General features: G+C 42.7%; 1 protein-coding gene and 1 long non-coding RNA gene across 10 annotated transcripts in view; one reads left to right on the plus strand and one right to left on the minus strand.

Annotated features, from left to right (window-relative positions):
- LOC140389850 (RNA-binding motif, single-stranded-interacting protein 1-like) overlaps window positions 1-27103 on the plus strand; it is a 433449-nt gene that overhangs the window by 82846 nt on the left and 323500 nt on the right. Inside the window, exon 1 of one of the 9 annotated variants that reach the window (XM_072474469.1) lies at window positions 20335-20672. The exons of 7 other annotated variants lie outside the window; for them this stretch is intronic. In XM_072474469.1, the coding sequence (XP_072330570.1) occupies window positions 20628-20672 (45 nt within the window). In that variant the 5' untranslated portion in view covers window positions 20335-20627. Of the gene's footprint in view, window positions 1-20334; window positions 20673-27103 lie in introns of those variants that run through there. One more of the 9 variants, XM_072474461.1, reaches the window with a different exon arrangement.
- On the minus strand, window positions 5034-21044 carry LOC140389889 (uncharacterized). The gene is made up of 3 exons (XR_011934504.1): window positions 20973-21044; window positions 8660-8928; window positions 5034-5363 (listed from the first exon to the last, which is right to left on the minus strand). It is a non-coding gene; the product is annotated as an uncharacterized lncRNA (long non-coding RNA).

Below are 27103 nucleotides of genomic sequence, written 5' to 3' on the forward strand. Positions count from 1 at the left end.
GGCAGAAAGTCAACTTCGATGGGATGAGAATGCAGCTGAGTCGAGTGAGTTGGACTCAAATGTTGGCAGAAAAGATGGTGGCTGAACAATGGGCCGCTTTCAAAGAAAAAGTACTGTAGGCAATGTCAAGGTATATTCCCTTAAAGGGCAAAGGTGGGGCAAATAAATCCAGTACGCCCTGGATGACGAGCGAGATCGAAGTGAAGGTGAAAATGAAGAAGTGTGCATATGACAGATGTCAGATCAAAAATACAGTAGAGAATCACCCTGAATATAAAAGGACCAGAGGGGAAGTGAAAAAAACTAATAAGAAAAGCAAGGCAAGAGCATGAAACAGACTGACAGCTAACACAAAAGGAAATTCCAAGGTGTTCTATAAGCATATAAGTAATAAAAGGGAAAAGAAAGAGTAGAGCTAATAAAGATTTAAAAAAGGGAATGTGGAGGCAGGAGAAACAGCGGAGGTATTAAATGAGTACTTTGCATCTATCTTTATAAAGGAAGAAGATACTTACCCAGGTCAAGATGAGAGAGGAGGTAACTGATACACTAGAAGACTGATACACTTTGGGCAGCACGGTAGTATTGTGGATAGCACAATTGCTTCACAGCTCCAGGGTCCCAGGTTCGATTCCGGCTTGGGTCATTGTCTGTGCGGAGTCTGCACATCCTCCCCGTGTGTGCGTGGGTTTCCTCCGGATGCTCCAGTTTCCTCCCACAGTCCAAAGATGTGCAGGTTAGGTGGATTGGCCATGATAAATTGCCCTTAGTGCCCAAAATTGCCCTTAGTGTTGGGTGGGGTTACTGGGTTATGGGGATAGGGTGGAGGTGTTGACCTTGGGTAGGGTGCTCTTTCCAAGAGCTGGTGCAGACTCGATGGGCCGAATGGCCTCCTTCTGCACTGTAAATTCTATGATGACTATGATGAAGAATTTAGAAGAATTTACAGTTGAGAAGGAGAGGGTTTTAGAAAGGCTATCTTTGCTTAAAATTGATAAGTTACCAGGACCTTAGATGAGATGTATCCAAGGATACAAGTGAGAGTGGAAATTGCAGAGGCACTTGAGATCATTTCCAGTCTTCCTTAGGCACGGGTGGTACCAGAGGATTAGAGAATCGTGAATGTTACACCCTTCTTCAAAAAGGGTTGCAGGGATAAAGCCACCAACTACAGACCATTCAGTTTGACTTCATTGGTTGGAAAACGTCTGGAAACTATAGTTCGGGGGGAAATCAATAGTCACTTCGACAAGTACTTGATAATTAAGTAAGAAGTCTTGCAACACCAGGTTAAAGTCCAACAGATTTGTTAACCTGGTGTTGTAAGACTTCTTACTGTGCCCACCCCAGTCCAATGCCGGCATCTCCACGTCATGATAATTTAGGAAAGCCAGCATGGATTCATTGAGGGAAAATCAAGTTTAACATGCTGAAATATTTTGAGGAAGTAACAGAGGAGTTTGATAAGGGCAATTCTGGTGATGTGATGCATCTTGATTTTCAAAAGGCATTTGATACAGTGCCACACAACAAACTTGTGAAAATAATTCTAGCTCATGGAATACAAAGAAAAGTAGGCACTTGGATAAGAAAATGGCTGAGTGAATGGAAACAGACTAGTGATAAATGATTGTTTTTCAGATTGAAGGAAAATTTGCAGTGGAGTTCTCCTGGGGCCAGCTTTGGGACGCCTGCTCCTCCTGATATATATTAATAACCTAGACTGTGATGTTCAGGGCATAATTTGTGGAAGATACAAAGATTGAGAATGTCAACTGTGATAAAGATAGCCTTGAACTTCAAAAGGACATTGACATGTTGGTGGATTGGGCAGACAAGTGGCAGATGAAGTTGAATGCAGAGAAGTGTGAGGTGATTCATTTTGGCAGGAAGAATATGGAGAGACAGTATAAAATAAAGGGAGAAACTTAAAAGGAGGTGCAGGAACAGAGGGACCTCAGTGTATAGGTACATAAGTCATTGAAGATGGCAGGGGATTTTGAAAGATCAGATAATAAAGCAGTTCTTAAGTTTTATTAATAGGGGCATTTAGTACAAGAATAAAGAGATCATGTTGAACTTGTATAAGACACTAGTTAGGCCTTATCTGGAGTACTACATCCAGCTCTGGTTCATAGAATCATAGAATTTACAGTAAAGAACGAGGCCATTCAGCCCATCGAGTCTGCACCGGCCCTTGGAAAGAGCACCCCACTTTTTTTAAAATAATATTTTTATTGAGGATTTGAAATTTTTTATAACATTAACAAAAACAATAACATCCACATGGCAAAATGAACATTTCCCCCCCCAGACCAATCTTCACACACTTCAACCAAATAACAACAATCCACTCGCCCCCCCCCCCCCCCCCCTCCCCCTCCTTGGAATACTGCATCTGCTGACATTTTAATTTCCCCCAAGAAAGTCGACGAATGGCTGCCACCTCCGGGAGAACCCTAACATTGACCCTCTTAAGGCGAACTTTATTTTCTCGAGACTGAGAAACACAGCCATGTCACTAACCCAGGTCTCTACACTCGGGGGCTTCGAGTCCCTCCACATTAACAAGATCCATCTCTGGGCTACCAGAGAGGCAAAGGCCAGAATGTCGGCCTCTTTCGCCCCCTGAACTCCCGGATCTTCCGACACTCCAAAGATCGCTACCTCCGGGCTCGGCACCACCCATATTTTTAGCACCGTGGACAATGCCTTAGCAAAACCCTGCCCAAACCCTCTAAGCTTCAGGCATGCCCAAAACATGTGGACATGATTTGCTGGGCTTCCCGCGCACCTTGCACACCTATCCTCTATCCCGAAAAACTTGCTCATCCTAGCCACTGTCATGTGTGCCCGGTGAACTGCCTTAAATTGTATCAGGCTAAGCCTGGCGCACAATGAGGAGGTATTAACCCTGCTTAGGGCATCCGCCCATAGACCCGCCTCTATCTCTCCACCTAGTTCGTCCACCCACTTGCCCTTAAGCTCCTCCACCGGAGTTTCCTCCGCCTCCGAACGCTCCTGGTAAATATCCGATACCTTCCCCTCCCCCACCCAGGTACTGGAAACTACTCTATTCTGTATCCCCCATGGCGGCAGCAGCGGAAAGGCCGGCACCTGCTTTCTCAGGAAGTCTCGCACCTGCAAATACCTAAAACCATTCCCTGGTGGCAATTCAAATTTATCCTCCAAAGCTTTCAAGCGGGGAAAGCTAAGAGCACGCCACTTAAGCCCACGCCTCCAAACTATCCCCGTAACTCAGCAACCCTACCCAACCTTTTTGGACATGAAGGGCAATTTATCATGGCCAATCCACCTAATCTGCACATCTTTGGACAGTGGGAGGAAACTGGAGCACCCGGAGGAAACCCACGGAGACACGGGTTGTGGAAAGAGGTGAAAGAATTGGAGAGAGTACAGAGGAGATTCACAAGAATGATTGCAGGGATAAAGAACAGTAGCTATGAGGATAAATTGAAAAGGTTTGGACTGTTTTCCTTGGGGAAAATAAGGCTGAGAGGAGACTTGATAGAGGTATTCAAGATCCAGAGGAGTATGGACAAGAAAATAGTGTTCCCACTCAAGAGAGTATCAACTGGAGGGCACAGATTTAAAATCATTGGCAAAAGGAGTAGAATTGATGGGACAAATTTATTTTTTTCACCCAAAGGTTGGTGGGAGTCTGGAGCGAACTTCCTGAGAGGGTGGTGGAGGCAGGTTCGATCGAGGTATTGAATAGGGAATTGGATTGCTATCTGAAAATAAATAATGTGTGAAGTTATGGGGATTGGTCAGGGGAGTGGGACTAAGTAGAATTCTCTTCCAGAGAGCCAGTGCAGACTCAATGGACCAAATGGCCTCCTTCAGCACCGTAAAGATTCTGTGACTGTATATCACTGTACCACCACCTCTGGTGGGTCTGTCCTGCTGATGGGACAAGACATACCCAAGGGTGGTTGGTGGCATCTGGGATTTTATCTGTAAGGTATGGTTCCTTGAGTATGACAATGTCAGGCTGTTGCTTGATTAGTCTGTGAGACAGCTCTCCCCAAGATGTTAGTAAGGAGGACTTTGTAGGGTTGACAGGGCTGAGTTTGCTGCTATTGTATCTGGTGCCGAGATCGATCCCAGGTGGTCTGTCCAGTTTCGTTCTGTTTTTAAAGGCTTCTTTACAGCAAATGATGGAACAATTTGCAGTTGCAGTATTTTGGTATCAAAAAGTAATTGCAAACTCTTTGTTTTGTTGGTTTTTTGACTCATTAATTATATGTGATCATCACCTATTTCTAATTGCCCTTGAGAAGGTGTTAGTGAGATGCCTTCTTGAACTAGTGCAGTCCATGTGGTGGAGGTTAACCTCAGTGTTATTAGAGGGAGTTCCAGGATTTTGACTCAGTGACAATGAAGAAACGACAATATATTTCCAAGTCAGGATGGTGTGTGACTTGGAGGGGAGCTTGCAGGTGGTGGTGTTCCCATGTCCCCACTGCCCTTGTTCTGCTGGCTCAGATCTTCTCAAGTGTAGTTAGGGTTGTGCCTTGGCAGTGCCTGGAAAGGCGGCCTTGCCAGTGCACTCGCATACCATGAGCAAATAATAAATAAAGAACAAAGCTTGTGGTTACATTTTCAGTAGTTTGTGGAAGCAGAACTTCTTGATTTAATGAACATTTTGGGGTTTCTTGAAAACTAGGAAAACATGATACATTCTTATAAAATACTAAAAGGCCAAAATAAGGCAAAATATACTGATCAATTGGACAATACACATCCAAATCAGACATTCATTTGATCATTAAAAATAATCCGTAATAATACTGGGAATATGGGCTGGTATTGGGTTGGACTTTAAAAGACATTTACAAATAATTAGCTGGAAGATGAAAGCCAATGGACCACAAATTGCTGAAAACGCGCACCATTAGAATGGCGCATTAACGTCACTCTCCATTATTCATTTAGTAAATATCCAGCACGTAGTGGAGTAAAAGAGATATGTCATGAATTTCAATTCTCTGCAAATTACTGAATCCCTGCCTGCACAGCCAGTTGCGCCTTCTAATTACAGTCATGAAGCCCTGGCAATGATGCCATTTGTGGTCCTAACTTGGAGGCCTGTAGAAAAGGAGCAATGAAGCTGCAAATTCTCACTACAGTAGGAGGCGAATTGTTCCTGGAGATAGTATTCCGAGTGAAATTGTTGATGTAATTGGTGAACAACAGTGGCTGTGTCACCGACTTTTGTGGAAATCACTTTCTATCTTTTGCCTGATCATCGTCTGAAGGCCAATGTAGCAATGCACCCGTTCTTGGACATACAAGTTGAAATACTGTACCATACATGTTGCAACACTGTATGATCCTTGCTGAAATATATTGAAAAATAAAATGCATCATGAAATATAAAAGAAATACAATGTACAAATTAAACTATTTTAAAAATTATAGTACCTGTACTCACCTCAGTATATGGTATTTTTAGATTTACTTGGCCCTATCTAGTGGTAGAAGTTGATTGTCATGTTATTCACCCTGGGATAACACGGACTGCAACATGATCCAGTTAAATAATCGAGCGTACACCAAACGTAGGCGTTGGTTCAATAAGATGTATTGGACTTCAGTAACGAAGCACACAGCTGCCTGTGGGTTGACTCTCTACTACTCTAAGTAAACTAACATTAACTATCTAGACCAGGCTAGCTCTGACCCACGTGTAGAAGGTGTTGAAACAGTTGTCACCAGTGGAAAGAGGCAGAGTGCTGATGCCTCGTGTGTTTTATAGTTGGAAGCCCCCCTCTGGTGTTCTGTCTGGTGATTGGTCGTGTTCTGTTCTGTATGTTGATTGGCTCACCTGGGTGTCTGTCACTGCCTGCTTTTACCTCATGATGTGCTTGGGTGCATATTATGACATTGATGAGTGCAGTTAGCAGCTACCTGCACTGGCAGATCTCTGCCACTAGATAGAGGCCAGTGCAAGTTCAGGAGCAGAGTCGGGAGCCATTGACGAGGACTAAGACAAAAACCAAGACCCGGAAGCAAGGGGGTGGGGGTGTTGGAGGTGGGGGCGTTGGTGAGGTGCTGCGATTGGCAAGGATGGGGGGGGAGGGGCTGGTTGGCATGGGGGTGGACAGTGTCGGCAAGGCCGTGAGTCGATAAGTTGGGGAGAGAGGGGAGGCTGGTAGAGGCAAGGTGGGGTGTTGGCAAGGGGGCTGTTAGCATGGTTGGTTCAAGCAAGTGGGGGGGGGGGGGGAGAGAGGTAAGGCCAGGAGCAGGAGGAAGAGGGACTGAAGATGAGGGTGGAAACACCGCAGGAAAAGTCATGTGAGCAGACAGGCAACGGTTAAATGGATATATTGACACCACTTTATTAACGACATTAAAGTGAAATAACAGTAAACAACGTAATGTTAAATCAGGACTTACTGTATTAGACTCTCTTGCCCTAATCCCTCAACAAACCGCCACTCCCCATGCCCCATCCATGTCAACTCATACTAATCCATGACTCTCTTCCTATCCCAATGGCCCCTCATATCCTCCATGTTAACCCATGCACAGCACCCATCCCTGTGCATGGTTATAACCTCCATACAGTTCCAATCCATTGACTCTGTCTGCACCTCCCGCTGCCTTGGGAAAGCCGGCAGCATAATCAAAGAATCCTCCCACCTGGGTTAGTCTCTCTTGTAACCTTTTCCATCAGGCAGAAGATACAATAGTTTGAGATCATGCACTAACAGATTCAAAAACAGCTTCTTCCCCGCTGTTACCAGACTCCTGAATGACCCTCTTATGGACTGAACTGATCTCTCCACACATCTTCTCTAATAATAATAATGATCTTTAATGTTACAAGTAGGTTGTCATTAACACTGCAATGAAGTTACTGTGAAAAGCCCTTAGTCGCCATATTCTGGCGCCTGTTTGGGTACATGGAGGGAGAATTTAGAATGTCCAAGTTACCTAACAGCACGTCTTTCAGGACTGTGGGAGGAAACCGGAACACCCAGAGGAAACCCATGCAGACACAGGGAGAATGTGCAGACTCCGCACAGACAGTGACCTAAACAGGAATTGAACCTGGGACCCTGGCGCTGTGAAGCAACAGTACTAACCACTGTGCTACTGTGTCGCCCAACTGTGTAGCACTACAGTGTGCTTCACCCAATGTCTATGTCTATGTATTTACTTTATGTATTTATCGTATGTCATATGTTTCTCATGGATGGGATGATCTGTCTGGACTGTCTGCAGAACAATACTTTTCACTGTACTCGGTACACGTGGCAATAAATCTAAATCAGTCCAATTCATGCCAACCTTTTGTCCTTACACCATTCATTCCAACTCACCCAATAGGCATCATGTCCATGCTCCCGTTCATGAAAGCTCATTCAAAATATTAAAATCTCCTCAAATATTTAATCCATTATGAACGCATACAGACTTGTGGTCATAATCCCATATCAAAGGTAGTTTGTCCTTTACTAACCTCTTTGGGCTGCCAATCAAACTGTGAACTTCAAATCCTCCGTAGAAATAATGATCAGTTGCGGAAAGTAGCCATGTCAACAAACAGCTAAAGTAACTGCTAGAACAGATTTTATTCAACTCTCACTGACACAAGCGGCTTATTTTTTAAATTTTTAAAGGGTTGGGGATTTAAATAACTTCACAGCTTGACAGTTTTGCAGACCGTACCACACTTCAAGAGCATTTACGACTACTTTAAAAATGTGCAATGGTGGTGCAGTGGTTAGCTCTGCTGTCTCATGACGCTGAGGCCCCAGGCGCTGAGGCCCCAGGTTCGATCCCGGCTCTGGGTCACTGTACGTGTGGAGTTTGCACATTCTCCCCGTGTTTGCGTGGGTTTCGCCCCCACAACCCAAAAATGTACAGGCTAGGCGGATTGGCCATGCTAAATTGCCCCTTGATTGGGAAAAATGAATTTGGTACTCTAAATTTATAAATAAAATAAAAAATAAAAATAAAAAATGAAAATGTACAATTCCAACACTGTGGGTTAAAGCCCTTTTGACAGCAACATTAGGGTCTGTTTGAACTCAGCACTGAGTTCAAATGGTCATGCTGAATTTGAGCTTCCTCATGTAAATCACACCCTTTCCTCAGCAAAAATAGGATCTGTCAGAAATGGGGGCGAGACTTCTGAATCCAGGGTCCGTCTGTTATTTTGAAGTCCTATTGGATTCTCCATGATCTTGCAAATATCCACACCAGATTAAATGCTCGTCAAACAATCTGATGACGCAAAGACCGAGTAAGATGTTATATATGATGCCAAAACAAATACTGCTTGAGAAGTTTAGTCATGTGACAAAATGTTTGAATTGCAAGGTATCACAATGTGGAGCACATGAGTATAATTTCTTCCCCATCTTAACTGAATTCTCAATGTCATCTTGGCTTCTATTAAGCGACAGCATAAAATATCAACTCTTCCTGCAGAGAAGATAATGGAAGGGAAAGTAAGGGTGTTATGTTCTGCATATGATGCCACTATAGGCCACTGTTGTTCATGAGATCAATTAATAAATGCTGCCGTATTCAGGATGGCAAGGTGACTTAACAGTGTGTTCAGTTTCTGCTAAGAGTGCCTGGACTATACCGCGCACTTGAAATATCACACATTGTAACTTACTCTTAAAGGCATGGCTACTGTGCCAACTGATGACTGGAAGTAAGTAGGGCTGTTACTATGAACATCATGTTGTCAGTTTCCCATGAAACATTAACTCTTTCTCCACAAATGCAGCTTGACCTGCTGATTTCCAAAATCTGCAGTATTTTGCTATTGTATTATTGTGCCTGTGTTGGTACCTGCAAAAGGTAAAGTGAATGAGGCAGCCTCCTGTTAAATGCTGGGATGATCTTTTCCTGTGGCTGATGTTGCTGGCGCCTCTGGGCCATCTTTAGAAACATAAAAGGGACAATGTTTACATTGGTGTCAGCAGCAATAACAAAATATATGATGTGCTGAGATATTGTGGTGCATGCAAGGTTCGGATAGGGAAGTGCATGAGGTTTTGATTAATGAGAATAAGATATGCATTAATAATTGGTATTAGACTGTCGCAGGGTGAGAATTTGCTGTTTGTCCCAAACTTATTTCCTTACAGAATATGTGGCCACTCTGAGATCATTTCCTTCACAGTGACTAGGGATGAGAACCCACATCCAGTTAGTCTTTACTTCCGTCAATTATACCTTTTTCCTACAAGTAGAAACATATTTTTGAAAAGCTGACATTTGAGAAGTGCAGGCGAGATGCATACTGTATCCAAACAGCTGCAGTTTCATAGACTTGTGCAGCACAAAAGGGGGCCATTCAGCCCATCATGCCCATGCTGATTAACAAAAATATGTTGACACTAATCCCATTTTCCAGCGCTTGACCCATAGCCCTGGAGGTTATTGCAGCACAAGTGGAATATCTAAATACTTCTTAAATATTACGAGAGTTTCTGACTCAGCCACCAGTTTAGGCAGTGAATTCCAGGCTCCCACTACCCTGTGGGTGAAAAACCTTCTCCTCAACTTTTACCTGAAATCTATGCCCCCTGGTTACTAACACTTATGATCAACATTGGCTCCCAGTCCACCAATGCCTCAATATCTAAATTCCCATCCTTGTGCTCAAATTCCTCCACAGCTTTATCTCTCCCCATCTCTGAAATTCCTCCAGCACTACAACTCCTGGGATTCCTGTGCTGCTCCAATTCTGTCCTCTTGCATATTCACAATTTTAATTCCCCAACCATTGTCGACCATACTTTCAACTGCCAAGGCCCTAAGCTCTGAATCTCCCTCCCTATCTTTCTCTCTCTCTCTCCTCTTTGAAGCAATGCTTGGAGCCTACCTCTTTGACTAAACATTTGGTCCTAATATCTCCTCAAGTGAATGAAAAAAGTTCCTTCCTATCTACCTCTGTGCTTCTCAGAATCTAACACACATCTATTAGGTCCCCTCTCAAACTTTGCTGCTCAAAGAAAATAGCCCCAGCCTATCCAATCTTTCCTAATAGCTCAGAGCATTTGGGTCTGGCAGTATCCTGATACATCTCCACTGCACCCTCTCCAGTACAATCACATTCTTCCAGAACTGCGAGCAGTACACCGATTGCGCCCTAACCAGTGTTCTATACAGTTCCAGCTGCTCTTCAAACATAAGCTACATAAGTGTGTCAAGGTTTTCAGATATGTGTGGCAATCGTTTGAAGGTTTTCTTGGCAGCTGAAAGGTGAAGTAAGCTTTCAACTTCATCTCTCTTCCTGACAACTGTCATGAGTCTGAGCCAGGCTGTTTACAACCCTGAGGTGAGCTCTCAGGCACATATTGGCTCTATCACCATGACTGCTTACATACTTCCACCTGTGTAACGTGACCTGACTCCATCCTGCCTCAGCTCATTTGCAGCTGAAATCCTCATTCAGGCCTTTGGTGCTTCTCGTCCTGATCCAAAGCTCTACTGCTCGTATTCTAACTTGCACAAAGTACCATTAACCCATCATCCATGTGCTCACTGATCAACATTGGCTCCCAGTCCACCAATGCCTCAATATCTAAATTCCCATCCTTGTGCTCAAATTCCTCCACAGCTTTATCTCTCCCCATCTCTGAAATTCCTCCAGCACTACAACTCCTGGGATTCCTGTGCTGATCCAATTCTGTCCTCTTGCATATTCACAATTTTAATTCCCCAACCATTGTCGACCATACTTTCAACTGCCAAGGCCCTAAGCTCTGAAACTCCCTCCCTATTTTTCTCTCTCTCTCTTTCCTCTTTGAGGCAATGCTTGGAACATTTGGTCCTAATATCTCCTCAAGTGGCTTGGTGTCTCATTTTGTTTGATAATATTCCTGTGAAACACCTTGAGATTTTTACTACATTAAAGGCAACTTGTATAAATATGAACTTTTGTTAAAATAGCTTTCCTCATGGTGGCAACATGCTGAAAGATTCACAAGTAATAATCATGCATCTCTGTTCAAGATGCTGCTGTTTCAGGCAATTTTTTTTATCATTACAGTTAAGTGCAGAGTACAATTGATAAACTTCATAAGAGTCTGTGCAGCTGCCCTCACAAGAGACACCACATTAAGAGCCACTCTGTCAATTCCCTATGTGCTCTTACAGCGTGTGCCACTCACATAGAGAATAGCAACAATGTTTTGCTGAGCTTCCATTAACATCAACTCCAGTGCACAAGGAACGAAAGTTGAAGATAATAGTTCCTTCATACATTTCACTGTTAAAATGTTTTTACCTTGAATGCTCTTTTGTTTAAAATCTTCTGTTTAAAGGTTTACTTTAAGGCATAAAAGCAGCCACCAGATATCCCTCGATAGATGAAAAAATATTTCCAATCAACTGAGGAAATATTGCACAAATATCAGTAGGGAGATCCCACCATAGAGAGAAGGACCAATTCTTGTAATGTCAGCATGACCAGTGTGCATTTCTGAGCGGATTTACTGCCACTGTGATGGGACAACAAACTTAAGCTGATGGTACCTTTGATGTGAAACCTCACAAGAAGCTTTTTTTATGTTGGAGCTGTGTGGGGTGAGGGGAGGCGATGGGGGTTGGGGAGAGTAGATGTAAACTGAGCAGGACTTAAGAGCTGTATGAAAGGTTATGGTCAACACAGTCATTTTGAGGAGACATTTGAAAGTAAAGAAAGACATAGGCAACAGTGTGGAAATAGAGTTTTAGAATACAGAGTTGTGATGGCTGAATACTTGGACGACACGCGGCATTGTTTCTTCACAGTTCCAGGGTCCCTGGATCGATTCCCGGCTTGGGTCACTGGTTGTGTGGAGTCTGCACGTTCTCCCCGTGTCTGCGTGGGTTTCCTCCGGGTGCTCCGGTTTCCTCCCACAAGTCCCGAAAGACGTGCTGTTCGGTAATTTGGACATTCTGAATCCTCCCTCTGTGTACCCAAACAGGTGCCGGAGTGTGGCGACTAGGAGCTTTTCACAGTAACTTAATTGCAGTATGTAAGCCTACTGGTCACAATAAAGATTATTATTATTACTTTCTTTGGAGCCCTATCCATCAGTAAGACCGCCTTCCCACCCCTTTTTTAAACATTGCTGAACTTTGTCCTGTCTCAGCTCATCTGCAGCTGAAACCCTAATCCATGTTCTTGTTACCTCTAGATTTGACTATTTCCAAGTTCTTCTGGCTAGTCTCCCGCATTCTACCCTCTGTAAACTCGAGGTCATCCAAAATTCTGCTGCTCGTGGCTTAATCCGTAGCAAGTCCAGTTCTTGTATCACCCTTGTGCTTGTTGATAAAATTGGTTCCTGATTTTAAAATAATCAGCGGCAAGTGTCCAAAGTGGCTCCTTCCCAGTTGGTTTTCAGTGAGGTGCTGTTGAAAGGGTGAATGGTGCTATGGACGGAATGCAGACACGATCTGCAGAGGGGATGAAGGTGCATGTGAGAGAAGAAGTGGGGATGTCCCTTGAGCTGGCAGTGGGTGAGATCTATAGAATCCCTATAGTGCAGAAGGAAGCCATTTGACTCATCGAGTCTGCACTGGCCCTCTGAAAGAGCACCTTACCCATGTCCACTCCCCGCTCTATCCCCGCAATCCCAGGTAACCTGCACAGCTTTGGACAATAAGGGGCAATTTTAGCATGGGCAAACTACCTAACCTAGATCTCTGTGGACTTGTGATGGTTTGTGAGGGTATGAGCTGAGAGTGTTGAGAAGTGTGACTTACCTTGGTGGAACAGAGGAAATAATTTGTCCCTTTTCCTGCAATTGGTAGCTGTCCTCTTTTCCAGGTCACTGGCACTCACCACCTGCCCTGTTGGATTTGCCACCTTGGATGAGGCTCTTCATCCAGTGTGGGGGTGGACGACTTTGCCGCTGGCCTCCACTGTGTCCAGCAGGTGCTCCAGAGAGGTATAATTGAATTTGGGGCAGCATGTCTCTTCCATTTGGAAGTCATGACTTTCCAGCACCTTTCAATCCCTTAGAGAGTGCTAGTTCTGAGCAGGGGCAGCCTTTAAATATAGTACTGAGATTACTGAAGGCCTGAGGTCACAGTGGAACGGGCGAATCAGAGGCTGCCCCGCCAGTGATCTGATGTGAAACCTGTGCCTCAACATTTTTTCAATCAAGTGCAGCACAATACAGCACAGAAAGGCATCATTGCCATTTGCGAGTCATAGGCAGCTTTCCCCACCCGATAACGAACGTTGCCAGTTTCTGGGATGATTCTGCCCTATGTCTTTGACCAACCTTTTGGTATTCTGACCTAATATCTCCTTCGGTGTGATGTTTTATAATGTTTTTGTATCTGAAGGGCCTTGGGATTTTTCATCACATTAAAGGTGCTATGCATAGAATAACAGAAGATAGGAGCAGCAGTAGGCTATTCGGCCCTTCAAGCCTGCTCTGCTATTCATTATGTACATGGTTGATTATCCAATGCAGTGACCTGTTCCCACTTTCCCCCCATATCCTTTAATCCCTTTAGCCCAAAGTGCTATATGTAACACCTTCTTGAAAACACATAATGTTTTGACCTCAACTGTTTTCTGTGCTAGAGAATTCCACAGGCTCACCACTCTCTGGGTGAAGAGATTTCCCCTCATCTCAGTCTTAAATGGTTTACTCCATATCCTCAGACTGTGATCCCTGGTTCTGGACACCATCAACCATTGGGAACATTCTTCCTGCACCTACCCTGTTAGAATTTTATTGGTTTCTATGTTCCCCCTCATTCTCCTAAACCCCAGCGGATATAATCCTAACCAACTCAATCTCTCCTCATACATCAGTTGCGCCATCCCAGGAATCAGTCTCGTAAACCTTCGCTTCACTCTCTCAATAGCAAGAACATCCTTCCTCAGATAAGGGGCGCAATCTAACAGCCATGCGGTGCCAGACGCGGGATGCAAGGTGGCCGGTAAATCACACGAGAGGCCTCTCGCGAGATTTACCCGAATTGTTACGATTTGGAAGATCTTACGGGATCTCGCGAGACGTCACATCTGGATCCCGCTCACAATAGGCGGGTCCCAGATTTGCATATTCAAGTGTGCAGTCAGGACACTTGAATGTGCTCTCGCCAGAGTAACCGAAAGCATGGGATCTAACCTGTCTGCCTTGGAGACCCTGAACGAGCGCCATTTTGTACTGGTCTCCAGTAACGTGGACCAGGTGTACTAATATTATTTATTAGTGTCACAAGTGTAATGATATGTATATTGACTGGGATGTAAAGTATATTGACTGGGATGTAAAGAGTTAACAAGTTAATGATAATGCTTCTTACCACGTGAGGGAACCACAGAACAGTCATATGTATCATGTGACTAGGGGATTCTGGGATTGGAATATGATCAGTAATTACGAGTTAGGAGAGAGCTGGAAGACGGTCAGGCATAGAGAGCAGTTATATACTTGAGAGTTCTGTAAGTTAGAGGTAGCATAGTTTTATACAATAACCTTCTACTTTAGGAATGTGAACAAATCTTAGTTAGTTTTATAGTTTTGTTCGTTAACAAAGCTTTGTGTTCTTTATTCAACATTACACATCCGAGCCATCCAGGTAAAGCAGAATAGAGAACACAATAACAAGTAGGCTTACATTAACACTGCAATGAAGTTAACTGTGAAAATTCCTAGTCACCACATTCTGGCACCTGTTCGGGTACACAGAGGGAGAATTCAGAATGTCTAATTCACCTAACAAGCACGTTATTCGGGACCTATGAGAGGAAACTGGAGCACCTGGAGGAAACCCACGCAGATACGGGGAGAACGTGTAGACTCTGCACAGACAGTGAACCAAGCCGGGAATCGAACCCGGGCCCCTGGTGCTGTGAAGCAACAGTGCTAACCACTGTGCTGCTATGTAGCAGCATTTGTGGGTGTCTCCCAGGCAATTGGGGACCCCAGGTGGTCGAGCTGTGGGCAGGGTAGTACTGTGAAAGCCCTGATGTCACCCGGGCACCGTAGCACTGCCTGCCTGGTGCCCTGGCAGTGCCACTTGGGCACCTTGAGGGTGCCACCCTTGCACTGCCAGGGTGCCAGCCTGGTGGTGCCCAGGTGGCATTTTTTGTGTGCTGGGGATCGGGTCCAGGGGTGCTCTGCCCTTATGAGGTGGGGTGTGGGGGCTCGATGACCTCTCGGTGATTCATTAATGCAGGAAAGGGGACTAAGTGCGGCCTTGGCGGGGCGTTCCTCGGAGAGGCCTTGAAATGATGCAGAGTCCCCTTTAATAGCGGAGTCGTTCTCGGTGCTGCCAGCGCTGGGAAACACCCGCCTAAACGCGCTTGACATGGGTCTCTGTTTCATTCCTGTTAAATCGTACCCAAGATAACCAAAACTGCACACAATATTCAAGATGTGGTCTCACTAATTCCCTGTATAACTGCAGCAAGACATTCCTGCTCCTGTACTTGAATCCTCTCACTATGAACGCAACATACTATTTGCCTTCTTCACCGTCTGTTGCACCTGCATGCTTACTTTCAGCAGCCGGCTCATTCCTACTCTTTGTTTCCTATCTGCCAACCAGTTTTCTATCCATCTCAATACACTACCCCCAATCCTATGCGCTTTAATTTTACACGCTAATCTCTTATGTGGGACCTTGTTGGCAGCCTTCTGAAAGTCCAAATAAACCACATCCACTGGCTCCCCCTCATCAACACTAAGAATTCCAGTAGATTTGTCAATCATGAATCCCCTTTCGTAAAACAATACTGACTCTGTCCAATCCTGCCATTGTTTTCTAACTGCTCTGCTATTAGATTTTTTATAATGGACTCTACCATTTCCCCTACTACTGCCGTCAGGCTGGCCGATCTATAATTACCTTTTTTCTCTCTACCTGTCTTTTTAAATAGTAGGGGTTACATTAGAAACTCTCCAATCCATAGCAACTGTTTCAGAGTCTGTAGAATGATGCAAGATGACCACCAATGCATCCACTATTTCTAGAGCCACTTCCTTAAGTACTCTGGGATGTAGATTATCATGCCCTGGGGATTTATCGCCTTCAATCCCATCAATTTCTTTAACCCCATTTCCCTAAATATACTGATTGCCTTCAGTTCCTTCCTCTCACTAAACCCCATGTTCTCTAGCATTTCTGGAAGATTAATTGTGTTCTCCTTTGTGAAGACAGAACCAATGTAAGTATTTATTGGTCAGCGATTTCTTTGTTCCCCATGATAAATTCCCCTGTTTCTAACTAAGGGACTTACATTTGCCTTCACCAATCTTTTTTTCCTTCCATACCTATAGAAGCATTTACAGTCAGTTTTTATGTTTCCCGCAAGCCTACTCTCGTACTCCATTTTCCCCTTCTTTTTTTTTTAAGAGTACCCAATTCATTTTGTTCCAATTAAGGGACAATTCAGCAAGGACAATCCACCTAAACTGCTCATCTTTGGGTTGTGGGGGCAAAACCCACGCAAAAACGGGGAGAATGTGAAAACTCCACACACAGTGACCCAGAGCCGGGATTGAACCTGGGACCTCGGTGCCGTGAGACAGCAGTGCTAACCACTGTGCCACTGTGCTGCCAGCCATTTTCCCCTTCTTATTCAATCCCTTTGTCCTGCTTTGCTGAATTCGAAACTGCTCCTAATCCTCGGCTTTGCTATTTTTTCTGGCCAATTTATATGTCTCTTCCTTGGATCTAATACTATTTCTAATTTTCCTTGTAAGCCATGGTTTGGCCACCTTTCCCATTTAATTTTTGTACAAGACAAAAATGCAGTTACAGTTCACTCATGTGCTCTTTGAATGTTTGCCATTGTCTACCCACCATCATCCCTTTAAGTAACATTCCCCATTCCATCATACCATCATAGTTTCCTTTATTTAGATTCAGGACCCCATTCTCTGAATCAACTACTTCACTCTCCATCTTGATGAAGAATTCTATCATATTATGGTCGCTCATTCTCAAGGGGCTTCACACAACTAGATTGTAAATTATGCCTTTCTCTATGTAAATGTAAGTTGATGCTGTTAACAGACATACTTTAGGATTCTTTCCCCTCATCATTTGTCTACATATTAGTACAGATATCTTAAAGTGTGCAGTGGACGTTTTGGCTATCATTCTACTGGAGGAACTATCATGTATTGAAGTTCCAGGTAAATGATAAGAAGATGCACTTGAAATTTAAAAAAAGTGAAATTTTTAATTAATTAATAAAATGATATCATTAGAATCATAGCAGAAAGAATCAGTTCTAGCCAGTTATCAGTTCTAGCCAGTTTGTGTGCATGTCTCTTCCACTTTCATGCTATTCCTCATATTTCTGCATTTTTATGTCCTTCAAGTAGTTATCCCATTCCTTTTTAAACGCTGTAATTGAATCGATACCCACATCCTTATTGGGGAGTGCATCCCAAATGCTAACCATTTGTTGCATATAAATATTTTTTTTCCCTGTCCCCTCTGGTTCTTTTGCCAATTACCTGAAATCTGCCCTCTTGTTATTGACTGGCCCTTCAACCATTTGATCCTTTGTTTGTTTCTCATATATATGTCTGCATCAGTGGAGATTTCATAAAGATATTCAAAATGCTGAAACGTTTTGATGGAGTAGATAGGGAAAAACTGTGAGCAATGTTATTAACCAAAGGACACAGATTTAACATAATTGACAAATGAACCAGTGAAAGATGAGAATCATTTATGCTTAAGGTAAGATCTGTAATGCACCGCTCGAAAGGGCAGAAACAGGATATGTACTTGAAAAGGAAAATACATTTACAGGGCTGTATGGAAAAGTGAGGGAATACTGGTTACTGGCTAGCTCGTTCAAATATCTGGTGCTGGCATAATGGGCTGAAAGGCATTCTTCTGAGCGATTTGATTTTATGCTTGTGATCTAGAGCACTGAAATATAGTCAGTGTCATAGAATCCCGACAGTGTAGAAGGAGGCCATTTAGCCCTTCATGTCTGCACCGAGCCACTGAAAGAGTGCCCTACTTTCACTCTCTTGTAACCCCACCTGACCGCTGGATACTAAGGGACAATTTAGCATGGTCAATCCACCTAACCTGCACATCTTTGAACTGTGGGAGGAAATTCACGCAGACGTAGGGAGAACATGCAAACTCCACACAGTCACCCAAGGCCAGAATCAGACCCGGGGCCCTGGCGCTGTGAGGCAGCAACGTTAACCACTGCTGATGGCATGTATATTGTATTTTGTAAAAAGTCAAAATAGCAAAACTAACTTGAACATTAGGTGATTATTGTGTTTCCTCCTGTTATGGGCGAGGCGTTTTCAGAACCCCAAAATGTATCATGGAGTTCAACCAACCTCTCCCTTTAATGGATTGTTGCTTTTGAAGCCCGCAGCTTGTTCTCCAGGTGTGATATTACAATTATGGACACGTGGATTTTGAAACACAAAACAATGTTTATTCCATAAACTCAACTTTACCATTTAAATAAACATTGGATCTCTTAACACCCCTTACTTCAAAGATAACCCTGAAAATATTACAACACTAAGTAATCCTTCAGTTATCCCTTTCAACATCCATGAGACTTAACACCTTTAAACAGAAACACATCAGGTTAAAGGCTTTACTATTATGAGTTTAAATCACCCAAATGATCCAGAGATAGTCTTTCGTGGCAGAGATCACAGCAGATCCAGCTCACTGCAAAACACAGACACACACCAAAGCTCTTTTCCTCAAAACTGAAACTTCAAATAATGGCTGAACTGAGCTCAGCTCCACCCACTCTCTGACATCACTGTTTCCTTAAAGGTAAATTGCTTAAACATCCATTTCTTAAAGGTACTCTCACATGACACTCCCCTCTTCAGACTCCCACATTACATGCTACGGGTGAAATTAAAGTAGAAATGAAAGTACTGCTCCAATCTTCCTTCCCATGTCTGCGTGGGTTTGAGTGCTCCGGTTTCCTCCCACCGTCTAAAGATGTGGTTAGGTGGATTGGCCATGCTAAATTGCCCCATAAGTTTCCAAAAAGTGGGGTTACTAGGTTACGGGGATAGGGTAGAGGCATGGGCTGAAGTAGGCTGCTCATTCCAAGGGCTGGTGTAGACTCGATGGGCTGAATGGCCTCCTTCTGCACTGTAGGGATTCTATGAATCTCAGTTTTAATAAGTTAAGGGCAAAGGACAATACATTAATCTAGTAAAGCTGAGATTTTGTTGTTCAAAGAAATATCAGGTTTTGGGCTGATTCGGCTACACCAATTGATGGGCAGGGCAAGGTTTATTAGGGGCAGTGATGGAGAGGTGTGCAATATCATATTTTTGCAATGTGGCCACAAAAAGAAAAGGTTGGTTGCTCAGCAGCAAGTATTACATCATTTTGTACTGCACAGAATGAGCTGAATCACAGGAAAAGGAAGTAAGATCCAGTGTTTTCAATGAATCATAATGCTGGGTAGTACATCATTTGCAGAGGACTCCATACTCCTAATGGAAATTTTGCTTCAGTTCCGAAGCTGCACATGGCCACAGAATGTTTTGTATTTCTCATAACTGATCTTTCTTTGAAAATCTTATTTTTACCTTACACTCTGGTGGTAGTTATGGATTATGATTTCAGAGTTAAATCTTTGCCATATTATTTGCAAACTTAAGTACTTTTGTTCCTTTGCCATTGCCTGACGTGGATACTTGTTTTTACATGTTCACTCCAGAACAGATTTGTGTGATGTGCACCCTTGAAAGAGGCAGAGCTGTTTGCTTTGAACTGGCGAGTGGTTTACAGTATTTTAAATCATCTTAATTACACGAATATGGTCATAAATTGATCTTTTGTTGTTGGGTACTTTTTTTCAAAACTATACACAGTCACTACTTCAATCATTCCGTTTGGAGTTGCTGCCGTTGTCCACCAGTAAATATGTTTATTAGCTTGTTCAATAATGACTAAGAGACTTGAGTTTTCTGTTTTTTTTTACAAATTTACCCATTTACATTCCTTTTAATTGCACTCCTTTTTAATCCTCCTTCTAAAAAGGTTTTGCGTGTGCTCAGATAAGCTGCTCCAACTCTGCCTTTTGGAGCACAGGAAGATCTGATGGTTAGCATGTGGAATGCGAAGCATTTATGCTGGAGCCAACCATTTTACTTAGAGGATAGATTGATTTCTAGTTAGTGAGCTAAGAATTGGAAGTAATTTTTAAAAATGGAGATTGTAAACGCAATTTTATTTTCTAGTAGTTAGCTAAAGAGAAGTAAGCTGAATTTAACAATTGTATAGAGTAACGGTATTGGAGATTTGCTTAGTATTCTGACACCCCTATCTTTATTTTGATTGTCGGCGAGGCCACAGTAGGTGGGACCATTGCTGCTGAGAACCATAAGCCAGATCAATGAAGTATAGTTGCGATTGAAACTAAGTTACATTGTCACAAAACTTGGCAGCCTGATTTGATAGGCAATAAGTGACTACAGGAGTGACTACAGGAAGGTGCACGCTGGTCAAAGGAATCGGAGGGAATTTTCCGTCCGTTCATTGGCATTGTACTCCAAATGGTTTAACTTTCCGTCTTGTAGATACATTTTGCATAAAGAATACTTCTGTTTGTTGCCTAACAACTTTGGAGAATTGTTACGTTTCGAAGAATGATTTTTCCAAACAATCCTGTGAGAAACTCATCTCACAAACAGGTGGGATTTAAATTTTTCTTATTTCGAAACCACAGCTTACTAAAGTTGCAGACTTGTCTGGATTGTGCTATTTCATACAGGTCTGCAGATACTGTGCGCAGACGAGTGATATATCATACATGCCAATTAGTGTTGTAATGGCTTTGGCTATTTCCGGTTTAAGACTCAGCAACATTTAATACTACTACGTTAATGCGCAAAATGAATAGTTCCTAATATCAAATACAGTACAAGCATAAGGCGAGAAAAGCCTGAATTGTGCAGATTTTATCATGTAATTTATGACTCCAGCGCTAATACCTTTTACATAAGGCTGATCACTTGAAGACCACGAGATGTACATTGCTGTGAAATGCCCCTTTTCTGTTAACCCTTTCATCACACAACAAAATTCTATTCTAGCAAATGGCACTTCTTGGTGAAGAATGCTTCCCAGTAAGGAAAAGGAGTTCATATTAACGAGTAGTATATAATGTCAGTCGCGCGCAACGATTCTATACTGTGGAAATGAGTACAGAAAAGGAAATGTAAAACAGTGCACTCGGTATGGTTTGTTATTTAAATTCCACAGACATAAAATGGCAGTCTGAACGTAAAGCACTGTACATCTGGAATCAAGTTTCAGTGATCCCAATATAGTGGTGAGTCATAGCTCGGAAAGCACTCGCTACATCTTTAAACTTTCAGCTTAAAACAAAAGAATTATTGATCTTGCAAAAGACTGGGAGAGCTATCTCTTTAAACACTACTGAGAATACTCTATTGATTAGATGTGTTGGTTACATAAATGAAACATCCAGTATTTGCCAGACTTTTGAATATGTGTATATTAGTTCTCCTTTTCCCTTTATTTACTGTAAATAATTTGAATGTAGAGGTTTTCTTTGAATGATCCGTACTTTTATCAGTTTCTGAAAATAGTTTTGTTAATTGGTCTTGTTGCTTTAATCTCCACCGTGATCCTCAGTAAGGCCTTCAATAAAGGAAAGAAAAATTAAAAATGCCTCCCCAAGTATAAAAGCCATGAAAAAGTAATATAAATTAAATAGAGATAAAATAGGTGAGCAATATGATTTTTTTGTAAAGATAATATAAATTACATTAATTGAATTTATCAAGTGCACATTTTATGACGTTCTATTGTGATGAAAGATGATCGCGGATCTTATCGTTTCATGGAGTAATTATACTCTACAATGTGAAACTTAACAAAAATGTCATATACCACTGTGCATTTTAGTGGACATCAGCTAATTTTAAATACTGATAATTTAACCTATTCGTTAATAGTTTGTAAGTTTGTAAACCTGGAATTCCCATAGGTGTGTTTATCTAGTGTTTGGCACTGCCCATGATAATGGTGAATTTTGATCCATTTTAAGTTTCTGTAAAAGTGTAATATTTTAAGGAAGCAAATATGGTTTGTATTTAGAAAGAAAAATGTACAAACTTTTTTCAGAACTTACAAGCTTTTCAGTGTCATGGAGCATTTACAGTTGGGTACAATTTTCATAAAGCCATTCCTATTCCTCGAAATTGAAGTGATTACGCAGCGACACTGAGTTGCCATTTCCTTGCCCAATTGAATAGGTTTCATTTTCACAAATGGAATTGCAATTCCAATTAAGTGCAGCTTGATTATTAAACTGTTAGCTCAATTTAGCTTTTACTCTAAATGTAAATATTTTTGGCATTCGGACCACAGCAAATCAGTCTTCAAACTAAATAATCAGTTTATTTGTATTTCAGTTTTAACACTTCAGAAATGGAATTCTTCTTTTGATTAAAATCACTAGTAAAGACTAAGTTTACTCTGACACTGCCTCATTGACAAAATAACATTTTTGGAAATTGTCTATTTCAAAACTACAATTCTGTAATTCCAATTGTGAAATATGCTTTTTCTCATTTTTCCCCAGAGGAAGAATTTCACTTTCCTAAAGTCCATGTGTAGTTTGCAACAACACATGCCTTTGCTGCTTCGTACATATAAGTATATTTGCTGTCACAACAGTTTAGGGTGGTTGCATTGAAACGAGTAAATCTTTTGAGGGTGAGGCCTATAACTGGAATGGCCATGCATTTTGTTTGCGGATGTGACTAACTCTGCTGGTCTGGAGCTTGCTGATAAGATGCTTCTTTTTTCATACTGCAATCTATATATTGAAAGGCCTGAAAGAGCCAGGAAAACAAACAGGCTTTCAGTAATCAAATGACCAGGGAAGAAGTCAATGTGAGGGCACTGCACTGACATGAAATCCAGGGCATGCATTGGCATTTCATTCAAAGGTTCCTTTTGTCCACATTTAAAGCTCAGAGTGAATTGCTTCATGCACAGAACTTGTTACACCATTGGACAACCAGATGCTTCACTTTGGCTCTTCTGTATCTGTGTATACTTTTTAAATTGGCTTTGTTTCCAATTATTCAAAGCATAAAAGAGTATCACTGCTAAGAACAATGCAATATTTTGTTGTTACTTTATGTTAGTTAAGTGGTAGACAATTCGGTGGTAGACAGGCATAGAAATAAATTAATCAAAAGTGTGGTTAGTTGTAACAAGTAAGTTACCAGCAAGAAACTAAACAAATTTGATTATTGCTCCAACAAGTAACTATTTCTGGCCTTGTCTGTACTTGTGCATCTTTTGCTTTCAAGTAATTTATTGAAACTTTGCCCATTTGTTGCTCTGCTTATCAATCGATCAAACTGCGCAAAAGAAAATGTGAAAGATTATTTGACTCTTGGGCAATTTAAAAAAATACAAATTGGAATCTGTTAAAACAAGTGTTATTTATGAAATTTTTGACTTTGACTTTGATTTTGGGAAATTCTAAAATGTTTTGTACCATCAGAAAAGGTAATGTGTATGTTGGTTATAAATCTGCAAAGTAGTACTTGTACTTTGGTGCTAACTGGCCAGTGTGTTTTTACTTGAGCTAAATCTGCATTTCAACCAAGCTGAGGAGAAGTGCCAGTGAGGAATTTAGCAGCATGACTCGATGTTTGGTCTAACAGGGAGCTAATGTGTACATACCTTTTGTGACAAATCTATGTTTTTGTTTGAAATGACAGGACACAAAATTTAGGAAACTGTTAAAGTTCTTTCTAATATTCATGAGTCTGGCGTGACGAATAATCTTATCAAAGATAGTTGATTTAAAAGATTTTATGTATGAATTTTTCAGTATAGTGATATGTCTTATATTTTATCTTAATTTTAACATATACACAGGTGGTATTGTTTTGGTTGGTCAGCGGTACATAAAATATGTGGGCGAGTATCTGTTGATGCTGTTACAACATCCTGAGCTAGGGTGCGGTCAACTCCAGCCCCCCTTGACCTGGAGTCGCAACAGAATTGAATTAACAAATAATTCTTAGAAAAATATCCAAAGTCTTTGGTCCTTGGTGGCTCAATAATTACAGTCACCAGGTTTGTAAATTTAAACACAATTACTTTTTATTTATAACAAAAACTATAATGACAGACACAGCAAATACAATTGGTTAACTATAATCTAATTCCTAATCCCCTACTTTAACCTGTCCCCACCCTTTATACACACACGCGCACACACACACACACAAAAGACAGACAAACACAGAGGAGAGGAGATGGATGTAAAAAGAAAGACAATTAATATATAAGAGTCTTTGTTTCAGATGGTTGTTTATAGCACACTGTCCTTCAAAACAGGCTTTCAGGTCGAGATTTCTGCTTTCAAGTCTGTAATGGGTTTCACTGAGATTCATTCAGGTCTCTGCAATTTCACAAATACAGCATCTCACAGCTTTTCTGACGAGGGAGAGAGAGCAGGTCTTTGTCTCTCAGAATTCAGGACTCAAACTGAGATCCTGGGGTCTCTGGAAATCATTCCACTTGCATAGGACCCAAACACCACCTGTTACCATGCAGAATACCATGGAGAGCACGGTAGCATTGTGGATAGCACAATTGCTTCACAGCTCCAGGGTCCCAGGTTCGATTCCCGGCTTGGGTCACTGTCTGTGCGGAGTCTGCACATCCTCCCCGGGTGTGCGTGGGCTTCCTCCGGATGCTCCGGTTTCCTCCCACAGTCCAAAGATGTGCAGGTTAGGTGGATTGGCCATGCTAAATTGCCCTTAGTGTCCAAAATTGCCCTTAGTGTTGGGTGGGGTTACTGGGTTATGGGGATAGGGTGGAAGTATTGACCTTGGGTAGGGTGCTCTTCCCAAGAGCCGGTGCAGACTCGATGGGCCGAATGGCCTCCTTCTGCACTGTAAATTCTATGTAAATCTATGTAAATACAGCCTTTTGACCAATTCATTGGCCACCTGCCAACCAATCAAATCCAGGCACTGTGAAATTCGAGCACAAGGACAGCACAATGGTTATAAAACAGTCATCTTTTATCACATTGCCAACGCGTCTTTTTTTTTTGATAAACAATTTTATTGAGGCATTTTAGCATAGTAAACAACAACAGTACAAAACTGTGTGCAAAAAAAATCAACATAGTGCAAAAACCAGCTCCCCTCCTTCAAGGACCCGCCTAACTATTCCCCTAATCTACGTTGCCCTAACCCTCCCCCTGCTGACGATTAATTTTCCACGAAGAAGTCGATAAATGGTTGCCACCTCCGGGCGAATCCTGACAGTGACCCTCTCAGAGTGAACTTAATTTTCTCCAGACCGAGAAAGCTCGCCATATCCGATATCCAGGCCTCTGACTTCGGGGGCTTTGAGTCCCTCCATGCCAGCAGAATTTGTCACCGGCTACCAGGGAAGCAAAGGCCTCCGAGACCCCAAAAATTGCCACCTCTGGACTCATCACCACCCTTGTTTTCAGTACCCGGGACATAACGTCCGCGAATCCCTGCCAGTACCCCCTGAGTTTTGGACATGCCTAGAACATGTGGACATGGTTCGCTGGTCCTCCCGAACATCTGGCGCACCTGTCCTCTAATCCAAAGAATTTTACCAACCCGTCTTTATTATAATAATCTTTATTGTCACAAGTAGGCTTACATTAACACTGCAATGAAGTTGGGTCGCCACATTCCGCACCTGTTCAGGTACACAGAGGGAGAATTTAAAATGTCCAAACGACTTAACAACACGTCTTTCGGAACTTGTGGGAGGAAACCGGAGCACCCGGAGGAAACCCACGCAGACACGGGGAGAACGGGCAGACTCCGCACAGATGGTAACCCAAGCCGGGTATCAAACCTGGGACCTTGGTGCTGTGAAGCAACAGTGCTAACCACTCTGCCCAAACTGGAAATGCTTGACCCCGAATGAACCAACAACAGTGGACATTTACGTTTGATGCTCCAGATCCACCAGGATGCTGTTGTGAGCTTCTGATCTTTAATCAGCCAGGTAGCAGAGTTCAGTTGGTGGAGCTCCTATTGCTAATTTTGTTTGACCTCGCGAAACCTTGTCCCCCAGATCAAAAGGTACCTTCCTCTCCTTGGGACTTTTTGGACTTGGGTATCCAGGCCATCTGCCTAGGTCTCCAGCAGCTGTATGTCTGTTCCATTTCCACTCCCAGTTCACTGGCTTCCACGAGAGACTTTGAGTGGCTCTACACATGGTTTTGACTTACCAGGTCTGCCACTCATCGGTACTGGACTCCTTCTCTTTTTGCTGCTACACACACTAACCTGCCAAAGGCACTGCTCCGTACACGAAGAGACCCACAGGCCTGACCAGTTCCCCTCCTCTTCCACTATCACAACATGCTGGCAGAGGCCCAACTACACACTTCTGTGCTTGAGTTGCCACCTCAGCAACTACATACATCACAGTTGACTGTTTGTTTATTGAGCAATTGCGTGATCAGGTTCGATTGAGCTACAATAGTCAGCACATTCCAATCCATTTTGGTGGCAGCATTTCCTTCGTTCATCATCAATCTGGGCTGATATCCAGAATTTGCTTGAGATGACTACCTCGGCTCCTCCCCTGAAATGGCACTTTCAGTATGATCCCCAAAGACTGGTCAACAGAGAGTTCTAGATTGGTTGTGTATTCAAGAACCACATCGTCAGCAGCATTTGTTGCTTGAGTTGCAGCTTCCCTGCTTGATGTCTCTGTATCTCAGTCCCACATCCAGAGTAGGCCCTGTCACATTAGATGCCCCTTCCCTGAATCCATGACACACCCATTCCAGGATTCCCAGTCACCATCTGACTCCTCTTCTCCTGAGCGTTGTCAGAGGCACCTCAGGTTCAGATTCAGTGATTAAATGGGCCTCATGCCCCCACGTTGTCCACCAGACTTCTGACATCAAGGAACGCCCCTGAGGTTGCCCTTCAGCTCCAGGTTTGACACCATGGGTATCAAGATGCTTCACTGCTTTGACTGAAGTACATCCCGCACAGTTCTTGGCAGTTGTTGGCAATACTGGCAACCATTTCTGGGCAGGTAACACCACTTTCCTGTC

This window comes from Scyliorhinus torazame, chromosome 2, assembly GCF_047496885.1.
Source record: "Scyliorhinus torazame isolate Kashiwa2021f chromosome 2, sScyTor2.1, whole genome shotgun sequence".
NCBI classification, from domain to species: domain Eukaryota; kingdom Metazoa; phylum Chordata; class Chondrichthyes; order Carcharhiniformes; family Scyliorhinidae; genus Scyliorhinus; species Scyliorhinus torazame.